At 38.9% G+C, this 15,883-nt stretch overlaps 2 protein-coding genes across 2 annotated transcripts in view; both read right to left on the bottom strand.

Annotated features, from left to right (window-relative positions):
• The window catches only part of LOC100747990 (ammonium transporter Rh type A), a 44,458-nt gene extending 41,191 nt beyond the window's left edge, over positions 1 to 3,267 (bottom strand). Inside the window, exon 1 of the mRNA XM_012392209.3 lies at positions 2,900 to 3,267. The gene's annotated coding sequence lies outside the window, so the exon portion shown is untranslated. The remainder of the gene's footprint in view (positions 1 to 2,899) is intronic.
• The window catches only part of LOC105680549 (connectin), a 359,117-nt gene that overhangs the window by 1,096 nt on the left and 342,138 nt on the right, over positions 1 to 15,883 (bottom strand). Inside the window, exon 9 of the mRNA XM_033321860.1 lies at positions 13,568 to 13,642. Within this exon, the coding sequence (XP_033177751.1) occupies positions 13,568 to 13,642 (75 nt within the window). The remainder of the gene's footprint in view (positions 1 to 13,567; positions 13,643 to 15,883) is intronic.

The following is a 15,883-nucleotide window of genomic DNA, read 5'->3' as shown; positions in this document are numbered from 1 at the left end:
TAAGATAAATTCAATGGTTATACACGTTATACAAGATTAGTCACGCGATATACATATATTTACCGAATCGGAAATTGCAGATGGAAGAAAATTTCCAAGACAAAAATTATAAGCTGTGTTTAAACAGGCGCAGGTGGTACGTGTAAGCACATTTTTTGTTCCCAGTCTGATCAAATATTTCCAAATTTTTGTTCAAATATTTGTTGAAAATATTTTTTACACTCTCCGTATACACGCGTCAGTTTACCTCGCTGATAGTCGTAATTATTTCTCTACGATAATACTTCGCTTTGTATCTCGTTGCGTTGTTAATTTTCTAAAAAAAAGCGGCAAACAATTATCTTCATCCGTTGCCTCGATAAAATTTCCGTTTCTGAAGAAGTTACATCGTTTCGTTTCCAAGAGAAACGAAATGGAAGCTCGATTTCTCCATCGTAAAAGAACGTTTGGTTGGAAAAGAGAAAAAAAGGGGGAAGGAAATTAATGAAATTCTTAGCGACGCAGAATGCTTTTCTAACTGCAGCGCCATTGGGAATAGGTGAATTATAAAAGGGCCCTTTTAGACGCTTTTAACAAGTGGCCGAGAAGAATGGAGTGTGTTGCGAGAAATCCTTCCTAGAATGATTGCAAGTGAAAAGGTTTCTTGCTGCGAGACGGAGAAATTCTCGAGGCGAAAGAATACCGTTGCAAGATACTTGCGCTACGATGGCTTTTTACATATTTATCGTCAACTACACGTCGAATCTAACGTTTCTGAATTTCAGAAACTCCGACATCAAGTGCTTCGTGTCCTTCGTTATCCATTGGCGCACAAAATTTCATGAAATTTTTACCATATTTCCAACGACATATCAAATATTCCTCGAATCAATTCGCAAACGTTAACTCGCTAAACGATAATTCTACGAAATCTTTTGAATTTCTATGAGCGTGGACATTTTGAACGCAACGGCTATTCATAATAACGCGCGATATCGAAAACAACGTTACAACGTCGCTAACAGAGTTACGATTCATTTAGGAGGTGAAGATCGTTACGACGTGGAAACGTCTGGTTTGCAGTCGATGATTGCGATTTCGATACGGTTAGTTTCGAGGTATTATACTTGTATCGTTAATTGAGCAGGGGAGATCGATATGCGCAGCTGAGATAAATTAAATCGAATCTGTAAATGCGTACCAATTACCGCGGCTTTAGCTCCGTCCTGTATAACTCGCTGTAATTTACAGCCGACGTTCTGCGTGTTGATGCTTTCGAGAGTCTGGTTTCACTTAATCTCCGTAGCGCTCGATGCGTGCACAGTCTGGTCCACGAGTAATGGGGTTAAAGATCTCCTGTTATATGGAGGTACATTTACGATTTAGGTGGATTTCAAGTTAGACAAACCAGAACCACGCGATACATAACGTAACGATGTAATTCCGATGACCGAGATGTAAGAGATTTTTAATTCAAATCCGATTACAGTGGAAATTTATTCGAACTTTTAACGATTTAGCGTGTAAATAACGAACTTAACGAATTTCGAGTTAAGCAAATCACGTCGATGTAATATATCGAGTAAAAGTATAATTCTTGTAAATTTCATAGTACTTATTATCTTGTTTTTTCTTTAATACGATCTTCTTTTACGTTATTGTTGCAAAATATCAATATTTATTACGAAATATAAAGATTTGATTCTACCTGTGATAGAAACTTAGCATAACGATTTAGCGTGTAAATAACGAACTTAACGAATTTCGAGTTAAGCAAATCACGTCGATGTAATATATCGAGTGAAAGTATAATTCTTGTAAATTTCATAGTACTTACTATCTTGTTTTTTCTTTAATACGATCTTTTTTTAGGTTACTGTTGCAAAATATCAATATTTATTACGAAATATAAAGATTTGATTCTACCTGTGATAGAAACTTAACATAACGATTTAGCGTTAAATAACGAACTTAACGAATTTCGAGTTAAGCAAATCACGACGATGTAATATATCGAGTGGAAGTATAATTCTTGTAAATTTCATAGTACTTACTATCTTGTTTTTTCTTTAATACGATCTTCTTTTACGTTATTGTTGCAAAATATCAATATTTATTACGAAATATAAAGATTTGATTCTACCTGTGATAGAAACTTAACATAACGATTAGCGTGTAAATAACGAACTTAAGGAATTTCGAGTTAAGCAAATCACGACGATGTAATATATCGAGTGAAAGTATAATTCTTGTAAATTTCATCTTACTATCTTGTTTTTTTCCAATACGATCTTCTTTTACGTTATTGTTGCGAAATATCAATATTTATTACGAAATATAAAGATTTGATTCTACTTGCGATAGAAATTTAGCAGAATCTTTAACGGATAGTGGACGAGCAACGAATTTCGAGATTTCGTAATTTACAGTTTAACGAAGCTTCTAGTCGATCGAGCGAAGGAAATCCGATTCAAGATTTAAGGATTACAAATATTGGAATTTTATTGGTACGATCTTCAAGTATTTTTCCCACCAAGGAGGAATTTCAACGTCTATAGAATTTTCTAGAGTTGTCGTTGAGAACTCGAAGAACTGATATAGAATAGGTTTCTGTGGAGTCGTCGATACCGGAATAATATTAGTTCCGCGTGAGAAACGTCACCGTCCATAGAAAATTTCCCAGGTTTCCCACTAGCGAGTTTTAAGATCCATAGAATTGCTTCATGGATTGTAACCGTAGAGCTATAGGTGATAGAATTTCTCCCTTGCTCTCTCTCTATGAAGCGGAAAACAGGCAATTCAGCGGAGTTGATCGATGTAGATCCATAAATTCGCGACATCGTTGGCCCGGTAATCGAACACGGAGATATTTATTATATTTATGAGCTACTTACGGGAACACATTTCCCAGCGTGCTTACCGTGTCTCTGTAGAAAAGCCTTGGATGGAAGTGAGCCACTCCGTAGTAATTTATGCCGTCATATCGGCTACTTCTCGTTCGCTCTAAATTCACGCTAAAACCGGTCGTTCGTTTGCCACTCGCGAATCGATGCCTCGGCCAATTTCACCAATTATAGTTACGAACAATTAGGATTGCTAAATTTTGCCGAATTAAAATTAAAACAACGAAGGAGAAGTCGGAAAGATGAGAGAAGCGAACGATAAAATAGATTTATGAGGGAGAATAAGTTGAAAAATTCGGGTAAATCAAGGTATACTTTTTCTGGAGAAACTTTCGCCAAGATCGATGGTATCGCACGAAATCGTTCGCTTGTTCTCTCGAAGACGGACAAGCACGTACTCGGAGCAAACAGTCGTTCAATGCCGACGGATGACACGCGATCGATTTGCATTGGAACACGAATCGATGGGTGATCGTGTATACCCAGACGATTATGTATTACGAGGAACAGCTAAAATCAGGACAGCTTCGCTCGAGTCGCAGGAAGTCGATTATCGCGTGTTTCAGAGTTTGCCGGGTTAAAGCCAAAATGTCTTTTTAACCGATAAAAAGTCGCGTGTAATACATAGGTATTTAAATAAAAATATAAACATTATGTAGCGATCGAAAAACCAAGAGAACAAAAATATTAATAGATAAGTATTTTTAAGATATTTTAACGAGGTTAAACGAAAATGCTATAGATTTAATGCGTTACCATTATTTCGAAATTAGTCGCGTGACTCACGGAATAAATATGCCACTTAAACGCGCATCAGACGTAGAATTAGCGAATGCACGTTCGTCGTGGGATAAACAGACTATAGAATCACGTACGACTTACTAATTTTATTATTTATTCGCTTTCTAATGCATCTGAAATGGCAATGAAAAAGGAAGAGACGCATCCCATGGTCGTCTGGTATTCCAGTTTTCCGCTTCGATTCTTATCAAGCCACTGACGACCTTTGATCTCGTTAAATTGCTTCCGTTTAATATTTGCTCGATCTTAAAAAAGGAAATTACAAAGCAGGAAATGCAATAACCAGGAAAGGCAAAGCTCTTAAGAATCCAGACATCTCTGTCAATTTAGAGCAACAATGTATAAATGTACGAGTTAATAGTAAATTTAAAAGCGCGTAGGTTAATAGAATTTCGCGAACAACTGATTTTGCTGTCGCGCGTTAAGCTTTAAAAATCGATTCTATCGTATCGTAATATTTTCTAATATACACGCGTATCTATAAAGCTTTCTCAATTATAAATAAAAATGAGAAACGTCGATGTCACTCTTGTTCGAGACTTTCTAATGAAATGAAATTTTGTCGAGATAACAAAGGCAAGCAAAGATACGGTAGAAAAGGTAAAAATAATATTTTGCTTCGGCCATAAGTAGCAAGGTAGTAAGTAAAGTCCATAGATAGACGGACGAAGGATAATAACTGGAAAAGTTATCGAAACATGTTTTTGGAAATGATTTTCTCATTCTCGAAGGTAATCGATATTCCAGCAGGCAAAGATATACATTTCACAACGTTCTTCTTTCTCGACGATTTATTTATTTATCGTTTAGATCTTACAAAAGAACATATAATACATATTACGGCTTGACAGTGAATTCATAAGTAGTACATTATTCAAAACCTTAGAACTTATATCGTAGCGCACTCACGCTCGTGTGTTAGCTTAAAAATTAGAATCACTCGGTGTGAGAAAGAACTCATACGTACGTGCGTACTTACTGTCCTTGGACAGGTGTATATGATAGTACACATGACGGCAAAAGTATCGATGACAATCTCGTGTGCCGTATGCGTACACACGTACGACACGATTTCCGAGAATTCGGCGTCTGATCGTTTCCGCGTTTCATCCTCTTTGTAAATAGAAACAACGACAATCACCGTAATTACTTACGCGTAACGAAAGAAAAAAGAAAAAAGAAAAAATACGGAAGTCACAAAATTTCGCTGTATTTCTCGTTAAACAGTTTTCTTTTTCCTTTCTTTTCTTTTTTTTTTATTTTTTTTTATTTTTACACAATACGAAACTAAACGAAACTCGCACGATTACGCTATATCTCGTCGTCGAATAATTTCTTTCTTCCGTGTTGATAATACGAAAACCGAAATTCACACGATTTCGATCGCGAATCGTAAAGTTTCGCTGTGTTTCGTCGAATAATATTTTCTTTTCTTTCTTAGTAATACGAAACGGAAACAAGATTCGTACGATCTTACGGCTAAAAAACGGGGGACCGCGTCGTCGTCGTTCGCTCGACGACGTTTAAAATGGCCCCTCCTCTCATTTAAATACAATACAAGAATCGAACGTGCTTATACTATATTCTCTTATATCTTTCACATTCTTTTTCTTTTCTCTCTGATCGGAGCGATTTTAGAGCGATTCGCTCTGCAGCTCCTCGGTAATGACTCGAGTATTAATTCTGCTTTTAAAAGACGTGATCGATCAAAGGCGGACGATGAATATCCGGTTGTGTTAATGAGCTTTCCTAACGACTAACACCGAACTTTCCTTATCTTTGGTTTACCTACGAGCTTAATATTTTTTTTCCAGAGAATTCGTATGTTTTGTGACTGTGTGTAAGGTATGGATGTATATGTATGTTTGTATGTGTGTCTTATATTCGTGTGAAAGAGAGCGAGAGAGGGGGAGAGGGAGAGGGAGGGAGAGAGAGAGAGAGAGAGAGAGAGAGAGAGAGAGAGAGAGGGACAGATAGACAGACCTTTTTGTTATTTTTCTTTTAGACAGAATCGTACTTAAGCCTAGCTTAGAAGATATCGTTTTTTTTCCTTTTCTTTTATATCCTATGCTCATCGAGAATCATTGAAAAAACTCGGAACGTTTTCTAGAACATCTTTTATATCCTCGATTCGAGCGAGAACGCTCCACGCACACGTGAAACATGGGAAATCGGCTATCGGTGCGTTCATGGGATTTTCCTTTAACTTTCTCGTTTCTAGTAAACTGCGGATTTTTATGCGTTTAGGGAAAATATAGAATTATATAAAAACCGTGTAAACATGCGCAAATATATAAAATATTCACGGTCGATTGATAATAATAGTAATACGTAACGTAATTTTTAATACGTAATTACCAAGCGAAACAAATCCCGTTAATAATTCATCTTCGATCGGACGAATAAAAATATGGATTTGCATAAATATCCGCAATCTTTAATAGTTGGTAGCTCCTTTGTTTTCGTTTCTTTCTTTTTTTTTTTTTTTTGAAATAACGTGGCGCACGCGACAACCCCTTTTGGTACACAATTTTATTCGTCCCTTCGTTTTTCATTTTCGTTTACTTTTGTTTTAGCTTCGTTTTGTTGTATCTCTTTTGTCTCCCTTCGTACGCGTGCGTGCGTCTCCATCGACAACAGACGTCGTGCCACAAAATGCCATCGTGCAGGACGCATGGATGACGATATACAATGAAGTCGGCGAAGAACAATGACAATGAGAAAGAATTGGATTAGGGTAAGACGACGTGGTCGAAGATGAGAAACCAGGGGACTCGTTCATGGAACTTCGTACTCTTAGCCCTTGTGACTGATGCTACGTTGGCAAGAGGATCTTGAGATTGATCGAAAATATCGAATAGAGCGATCAGTTTCGTTTCACAGATACCGCCACTTCTACTACTTGCTCTCGTTCACGTTCCCCAATTTTAATTATCTTCTAACGTCTAAAGATTTGTCTCGTCATTGTTAAATTTTGATTCGCTCGATGCTACGTGTTGTCCTCAGGGTCGCCTTGAATTCTACCGAATCTCTTTCTCAAGAAATCTCCGAGAAAACGTATTTTTCATTCGATCTTAGTCGCTCAAATCCCCCAATCTTTTCGTTACCCAGAAGCTTCGCTCGCTCGTCCCAATCTCAAGATCGTCCCTAGCAGAAGAATCCAGTTCGCCTACCTCAAACTTTTTCATCTAAATCATTTGTCTTAAATTATTTTCTTCTAAGTCTGCAAAAAAAAAAAGAGAAAAATGGAAAAGAAGGAAGAAGAGTAAAAAAGAAGAGGAAAGAACGTTCCCCAAATTTTCTCATCTCGTCTCGCGCTCCATTTTCCCTCCTTTATAATACCGGGAAGTAGAAGAAGAATAGAAAAAATGGTTGTTCCTTCAGAATCTACGTTCCGTTTTCTACACGTTGCTCGATCAACCGATTAAGGATCAACATCGATTAAGGAAAATAACATCGAATGAGATCTTGAAATAATCGAATCTTGAAATAATCGTCGAATAATTTAAACACCTCGCCTGACATAGACAGAGAAGCGTATTACAATGATAGATAATTCGTAAAAGTACGAAAATCGGTTCTCTGTACGTAAGTCGGGAAGATTTCTGACTTCCTCGACCCTCGTAAAGTTGTATGGCCTACATATTTCATCGTAGATAGGACGAAATAAATTTTTGGTATTTCGGTTCGCAACTTCGATGTTGAAAACACTGGAACGCAACAACGTAAATTGACGGAAAAACGACGTTGTGTGAATGCAACGTTGTCCCTTAATGGATCGAGGCTCGTTTTCAGTGCGCGCTATAATCGAATTTTCTCCATCAACTCACCAATCCCATCCTCTGCAGCCAAGGTCATTTTGCAGTCCGACCATTCATATACTATATATCGCGATACTATATATATGATAACGCATATACTATGACAAACAATCTCAACATCATCGATAATTCTCCATTTTTCTACTTTCTTTCTCTAGATCGCGCGGGGCAAGCGATACTCCACGTTATCAATCGTTCGTCCGCTGTTATCAAGGGGTGCTCATCGTTTCGATTGTTCCTTTCGACCCTACACGCCATTTTATCTTCGATCGTTTCGCGTTACGATAAAAGCGACGCGCGGGCTACCTTTAGGGGGAAAAAATGAAAGATAAAGCGCAATACGAAGCTTTACGTTTCCTTTCAATTTCGTTTCATTCGTGCGCGTAAATCCTCGACTTTCTCGTTTGTTTCTTGGTAGACAGACGCTTTAAATTAACGTAAACGTATGATTAGAAGGAGAACTTAGACGTACGCTTATTATACCGTATCAGGCGATTCTTCCGCATTCTTTGGGAAAATCGTTGAGATCAACTGGCGGCAGAATCGAGTTTCGACATCTTTTGGTCACCTGTCGCCCTTAGTTTTGTGTTTTCTTAACAATGCAGCAAACATATATCGATGGAAGAAATTTTGCGATCGAATAAGCTCGGAGATGCAGAGTTTTGTAGGATCGAATTATTATTCGAATAGAATTGAGAATTAAAGATTAGATTTTAATTTCTGTCTGGAGAATTTTTACGATCGTAGGATAATAAATGAGTAGATGGTAGACGAGTACGATAATTTTATCTTTCGTTGTTTATTTGAGCGATCGAAGGAAGTAAATTCTATGGTCGAACCTTCCGAAACGGTATTTCGTAAATATGGAAGCTTTTGCAAGTTTTATCGACTGACTATTTTTATAGGTTTCGATATAAAATTGTCCGTCCGGCTTTTCTTTTTAGAACAAAGCGAAAAAGACCATCGATCCAACGAATATGGATTGGGTAAACAATGTCGATTGTGTGAGCTGGCTGCCGTTACGCAAAGCCGATTAATCCGTTGACAAAGTGCAACGCGCGTGACTCAAATTTTCGATACCATGATTGTTTACTTACGTAACTTTATTCATATAGAATTTCACGCTGATATTTTATTAACGCAGTTAAGCTACCAACATCATCTGTTAATAATAATTTTCGCAAATCCTAAAAACACGCAGCTAAATAAATAAATTATTAAAATAACAGCGAGGTAAGTTGTCGAACATTCGCTCGAACGATTTCACCGCGTTATTTCCCTCTTTCGCAACGTAAATCTCTGGAAAAGTTTCATTCGAAAGCAAGGACGACGAAAATTTCAATCTCAGCGATTTTTATCTCCAGAAATGCAAAGATAAATTATCGTTTAACGTTCGTTCGTTCCTCCGACGATTTCGGTATTTCGCTGCTTCTCCAAAACTCGCAACTTTCCAAGAATTTATAATTCGAAACGCGGGATGATCGAAACTCCACTGTCACCAATTTCCCCGCAATTTTCCCAAAACGCAGAAACTTACCGATAAAATCCTAACCGAACTATCCTGCTCGTTCGAACCTCGATAAAACCTAATCTCTACGAATAATAAGTTAACAGCTAAGGGATGGCACTGAGGGGTCGGCCGAGAAGCAAAACACAGGTACCTACTCGTCCAATCTAGAACACAGCTTCTCTATCGTACAATAAGAAACTATAGCCGTTTCATTCGACCGTCGCGCGTTTCCTTCTTTTATCGTCTCGTTTGCTCTCCGCGGCTCTAAAAGAAAAGAAAAGACGATTCGCTGTGTGATATCGTCGCGAACGATCAGTTCACTCGCTCCTTCCTTCTTTCTCTCGATTGTCTGACGTTCAATTAGCGGCGTAATTAAGCTAGCTACGGAGACGAAGGATTTGCCGGATCATCCTCTGCCCTGTGATAACTCGAGACTGTGCTAATTTATTCATTGGATGTCGCGAAACCGCGCGAAGCTCTCGAAACACGATTCACTTGGGGAATTCGATTCGTCCTTGCTGCTGCGAATTATGCAGCTGGAGGAGGAATACGCGTTCTCGAGCGCGAGATTTTTAGCTCGATCGCGAGGAACCGATATTTCCAGATGGGCGGATTTCCGCTCGAAAGTTTTCACAGACTGCGACCTCTTTGGAGACGTATGACGAATTTTTCCGATTGCCGAGTATTCCACACCGAATTTTTCAGAGATACGAATTACTTTATTAGCTTTCATCGGCGACTTTTTTTTTTTTTTTTAGTAAACAATAGATTAGTATATCTTAAATTCGAGAGACAGGTTGAAAGTTATTAAAAGGCTAGTTCGTATTTCACTTTGGTGAAACGCAGGTTAATGAATGAGCTTTAAATTAGGTCTGTGTTAGGTTTAGTTTTGGGGTAGAGGTGATAAATCGATAGCGAAATCTCATTTTCCGGGTCAGCTTCGGTTAATCCGAAACAGGTGGTTAGAAACTCGCACCTAAATCTCCACCAAAATCTCCATTACTATTCGTAATTTCGCTGATATTGTACAATAGATTAAAATAATCGGACAAGTGTTTTTACTTCTCTTACATCGTACAACTCTTAAATCGATTATGAAAGAAATTAACGATCAAACATCTGTTTTTCTCCTTTTCTACGCTGATTTGACCGCGTGATCTATAAACCAGCCGTCGCAATTGTATTCCATCTTTATGCCAGAAATAAATTTCCCAGTCACGATCCACTCTTTTCTAGTCTTCATCCGGTATCGTTTGTAATTTCATACCACAACCAATGCTGTTTTAATTAACGTCTCTGTAAATCTATGTTTCAATTTCCAACAAATATCTTTCATCTCCTATTCGAAACCTATTTCAGCATTTCCAAAAAATGGTCGAATTTCAATCGTCCTTTCTCTTGCGGCTTGCAAATTCCATATTATAGCCAATGACGTTTTAATTAGCGTCAGCGTTTCTATAGATCTAAATTTCAACCAAATATCAATTCTCACCCTATTGCAGACGTATCTCGCTACTAAAAATAAAAATTTCACATTTGTCGCAAATGAATTTGTGAGACAATTACGAGATCAGATTGCTCCCATTCCTCCTCCAGCGTCGTTACAATTTTACATCAAAGTCCAACGCTATCGATACTAGAGTCAGTGTCCCTAAAACTATCTCTGAAGCAATTCAGAGAAACGTTAACAGTGTTCGATAATCGTTTCTACATATCGAGATGGATCTACCGTTGCGGTTTTCCAGGGGATTTTGTGCGTTTACAGAGAGAGAGAGAGGGAGAGGGAGAGAGAGAGAGAGAGAAAGGGGGAGTAAGAGAGTGGAGACTGATCCACAACGATAAAACCGGCGCGATTGCACGGGGAATTGACTAAGCTTCGGGTGGATCGTCTCCTCGGTCAACTTCCGTTGCCGTCGAACTTCCGAGAGCCTCGCGAGGACGCGGCTGGCCAGAAATTGCCAACTCGTGGAAACAATCTTACATGTGTACATGTGTCTCTGTGTGCGCACGTATATGTGTATGTAGATTTAAGCAACGATGAATTAGACTCGGTTGGAATAGTCTTCGTGCGAATCGAAAAATACATACAAATATCATAAACGTTCGCGATATATTTAAAAAGTTTAGCTTGAGAATATTTGTGGTAATATTTTAAGCGATTGGAGATATCGGCGATTTTAGATACGTTCGATATATTTGGTTAATTGGAAATTACGTGTTATCGATATTTCTTACTTCCTCTTGTTCCTTTTTGTTTTTTATCCTGTTAGGATGTAATATAGAAAAGATTGCATCGCGGATAAAACGATTTTCGTGGATTTTAATCGTAAAAGAGCGTTCGGTGAAAATCTGAAAATACGACAGAATCGAAAGAGGCAGTTTCGAATTCTTTGATGATATGTAATCGAATTAATTAGTAAGGGGTACTCTGTGATTGATAAAATGAACAGGTATCGGTGGAAGTTCATCAGAGGCTGTAATTTCGTCGATTGCAACCCGATCGGATTCCCATTTCCATTTGCGAATTTATATCCAATTAATGTTGTTAAGTTATCGCTGATTGATCATCCGATGGAAATTAGTCGAAATTAGATATCTACGTAATCGATAATCCAGTCTGTAATTTACTTATTGATACTTTTCGAAGACATTTTTCCCATTCTTCCTGAGAAAGGCTGTTCCTTCCGCGGTAAACGCGTAGAAAAAAAAAAAAGAACAGTAAACGGAGTAAAATCGCTAAAAATGTTAATTAACTAAATCGTAATATAATCATCGATACTAATCCTATGTTCTACTTACGTAAATTCTAGACAAGATTTATATCTACTGTTATATCAATTATTAGAAAGAACTTCTTTCTACGACCCACGAAACATCGAGCCTCGAAAGGGTTTTCTTATCGGTTAAGGGCGTTTTATCACCTGTACCAATTTTCCTTCGAATCCCTCGATTTTCCCGACACCTTGCCGACCGATAATAAATCTTGACACGAGACGCGTGTAAAAAACCGAGAAAAGGATACGAAAGATCGGCCATAAAGCACACGAAGACTATTCTCCACCAATTATGTACAAACGTTCTCTATAATCGAGCGAGCTAATGAAAAAGTCGCGCGAAAAACACGAGTTTATATTTAATAATCGATCGTTCGAAAAAGGGACTCCATTATGGAGAATAAAAGTACGTCGAAAAGTCAATAATACAAAATGGTCACTGAAAAGTGCCAGCTGGTTAAGCAGCCTGTAAACGTACGCGGCGATAACGAGTCCGTGCGTAGAAAAACGTGAATCGAACGTGTTTTTCCCCTCGAAGATGCATATATTATATTCCAAGCGTACTCCGTGTCATCTCGCGAGATCGCGCTCGATAAATCCGATTCGAGTCTCGTCGACGTCCGATAGCACGCGCTTCAAAATTCTCCTCACCGTGCGTAGGTGGAATTCAGCCTCGCGAACGATCCGTCGATCGTTCCGGGACGGTTTTGACGCGACTTGAACGCTTCTTCATTTACGAGAAGAGCCAAATTGATGTTTCGCTCGTCGTCGCCTCGCAATTCCTATCACTCACCTCGGCTTCTTGTTGGCTGAAACCGACGATCGACGTTTCTCGAGTCGTTCGTTTCATCGTGTTCAAGTTCTCACGCTTGTAAGTTTCATTGGTTTAGTTAGATTTTGCGGATATCGGTGGAAAGAAGAGATCGATCGAGATACGTAACGTTTGGCATGCCAGATCGATTGCTTTTTCGTGTTTAGAAGAAGACTATGGATCATGGAGTTGTCCGAGCCTTCGTTGCAATTTAGAAACATAAAAGCTTCTTGAAATGGAAACTCGAAAAACGTTGGAACGCGTAATTCCTAAACTTGTAGAGTAAAACGTCGTATCGATTGCTCCTTCGTTGGCCATAAATTTCCCAAGGCTTGGAACTCGCTTCGTCTCATCGAGAAACGTTGTCAACCGGATTATTCCCATCGTTAAAAATCCCAGAAACTCGATACATCGCTTGATCTCGCGCCAAAGCTCAAATTCGGCGAGAGAGCACCCTTTAATCCACGATCCTTGCTACAACGAATTCCTTTCACCGGAAGAATACCAAATACTCTGCGAATATCCATAAAATCTATCTTGCCAAGCGACAACGGCGGAGAAAGCTTGTTCGAAGTGAGAAAATAAAAATTCCTCGGCAAGAAGGATCGTTCGAGACGCGTCAAACCTTGAAGAACACCGGTGAGAACGCACGCGACGATACACACACATACACACATCGCGCGATTCGATTATGCACGCTCTTATGTTTCGCAATAGCGAGAACCGTCCTCGTCCTCGTGCACGGGCCGTCTTTCCGATCTGTTTGCTGGGTCGTCCGGCGAACATAGCCGCTTCTACGTGAACAGAACCGACAGAAACAGGAGCAGAGAGCATAGGAGGACGGACAGGTCGAGGCGAACGAGGTCAGGCGAAGACGAAAACCATATGGAACCCGAGGAGCCGACACGAGCATTCTCATGGCGACTCGAAGGTTGTTCGGACGCCATTAAATCCTCCCTCGAGGGCTCCGGGCACGGCAGCTCTTCTAGTTTCAAGTCGAATAGGTTCTTCACGTAGCACAGTTTACCCTCCACCATCTGCACCTGTAACAGTATGCACGAAGAAGGGTGTTTTAGTCAGGGATGGTTGCGGTTTCAGAGTGAAGTGACATTCTTGTAAGCTTAAATTAAAGCACTGTGCAGAGCTGCAAAGATGATTAGCGAGACGACACTGGGTAAGGGAATTAGTGCTCTCTATCGCTCACCGTCACGCGTTGTTATATGCCAGTGGTTCAGTAACCGGTGTTCCGCGAGCTTGTTCTAAGAGTCCCGCGAGATTAAGTTATCCCATCTTGACGAAAGAATTATCCAAGTTGCGGTTTTTACGGACGTGTTTTCTTCTGATTAACGTTTTCTTGTTTTTTTTTTTTTTTTTTTTTTTTTTTTTTATTTCGATGGTTCCCGGTACCGGAAGATTCCGTGACGATAGTCGTCGACCCACTGGACAGAGGCTTAATGAATTCTAATTTTTTTTTTTCCTCCTTTCTTTCTCGTTAAAAGGAAACTTCTTTCTGACAGACGTTGTTCACCTTTCGAACGAACGAGAGTTTGACAAATCACCAGCCATTTGTCACAGCTCCGGTTCGAGGTTCGACGAATATTCTACCTGTTACTCACAGAACAGTGAAATATTAACGAAGTACCCTTCCGACTCTCATTTTTTTAGTCTCGGATTGTTTTCTTCTGATTAACGTTTTCTTTTTTTTTTTTTTTTTTTTTTTTTTGAGGAATATTCTTACGATTAGACAATTCAGTCTACTGATAATAAAATAAAAGTAAAATTCCTGCGACAGTATTAGAATTTCTATTCGTATAAATAACATTTCCTTACGTCTGTATGGAATTCGTACGATGTTTGTTGTAGTTTCTCGCCTTCTTCGAAAGGATTGCCGGGAACTACGCAAGAGACTGGTATCGAGAAAGTTGGCGCAATTGATAAAACTTTCGCCGCTTCTTCCTCTTTCTTTTTTACTTTCTGCTTATTTTATAAACACGCGAATAAACGATATTTCGATACTTCTTTTCGAATCTTATTAGACATCAATTTTATACGTGGAACGCCCATACACACCACACGTTTAACCTCCGTTCACGATTCATAAAGATTTTTCCATTTGGGGCGCAACTAAACGCAACATCGGAAACATTCGATGGTCCGAATTTGTTGTCCGCTGAAAACGAACGGACGAATTAAAACTTTAGTCGCGGCATTATTTTGACAAGTGAGTCGATGCGTACATATTTTGAGAATAAATCGAGGGGCGACAAACGTGGCCGAGTGCTTTGGCCGGTTTTAATTGTATATAAAAATAGAATGCGGCGTTTCGTTAAACAAATTTCACAGTTTGTTAAATCGTTCGCTTGAAACTTTATGGCGCGATACATTTTTATTAAAAGATAAAAAGAAGAGCAGTACGAATAAATAAATGCCTTTTGTCACGCAGAGAAATAAGTTACGCTATTTCGAGTAAAGTGTCGATTTTACTTGTGGTTTTTCCGAAATATCGTCATGTCTGGTCAGCTTATCCGTACCCTATGCTTCCGTTGGACATTTAAATAAAAAATAGTCTCCGAGAAATTCCGAGCACGTGGAAAAAACCGGCGAAGCCAAAGGTCCCTTCGTGATAAGGAACTTTATAACAGCGTTTCATAACCAGACAGTGTTTCGCGTCCATGTCGGCGGTATGCAGCGTTTCGTCGAATTCCAGACGATTTTTCTACATGTTTTAATTCGGTCGCGCGTCTCTTGAACGTCCGATACATTTTATCGCGATGGCATTTGGATATGCGATTAAAGCAATTTGAAAATCTTCTCTCGCGACACCTGCACGATGTATACGTTTTGCTTACAGTATAGATATCTGTTCGGACATAAAATAATATCAAATAAAATAAAAATAAAATCAGGTTACTGAAATTCGAGTCGATATTGGATCAACGTGACGCTTTGTTCGCTTAAATGCACGATCGGTAAACGGTGTGGTGTAAAATCGAATGTTTCCTTAAAATATTAGCTTGTCCGAAAAGTTTCTTCCGTTTTATGAGAAAATAATAGACGTACAACGTTTTTTTGTTTTATATTATTTGGTCGAATTACGTACGATCCATTTCGTTCTATTGAGATAAATATTTCACAGACTTGGTTTCACGTTTGTACGAAGGTGCACTGTTGTAAAAAACACGTTTGCGAAAGAAAGACACTTTCCGGACGACCTAATACCGGTTATCGACAGAGAAATATTCGCGAATATCAAAATTGTTCACGAAGAAAGAAGATAAAAGACG

This window comes from Bombus impatiens, unplaced genomic scaffold (assembly GCF_000188095.3).
Source record: "Bombus impatiens unplaced genomic scaffold, BIMP_2.2 scf_0010, whole genome shotgun sequence".
In the NCBI taxonomy this organism is placed as follows: Eukaryota; Metazoa; Arthropoda; class Insecta; order Hymenoptera; family Apidae; genus Bombus; species Bombus impatiens.
This window is presented reverse-complemented; position numbering and strand designations above follow the sequence as displayed.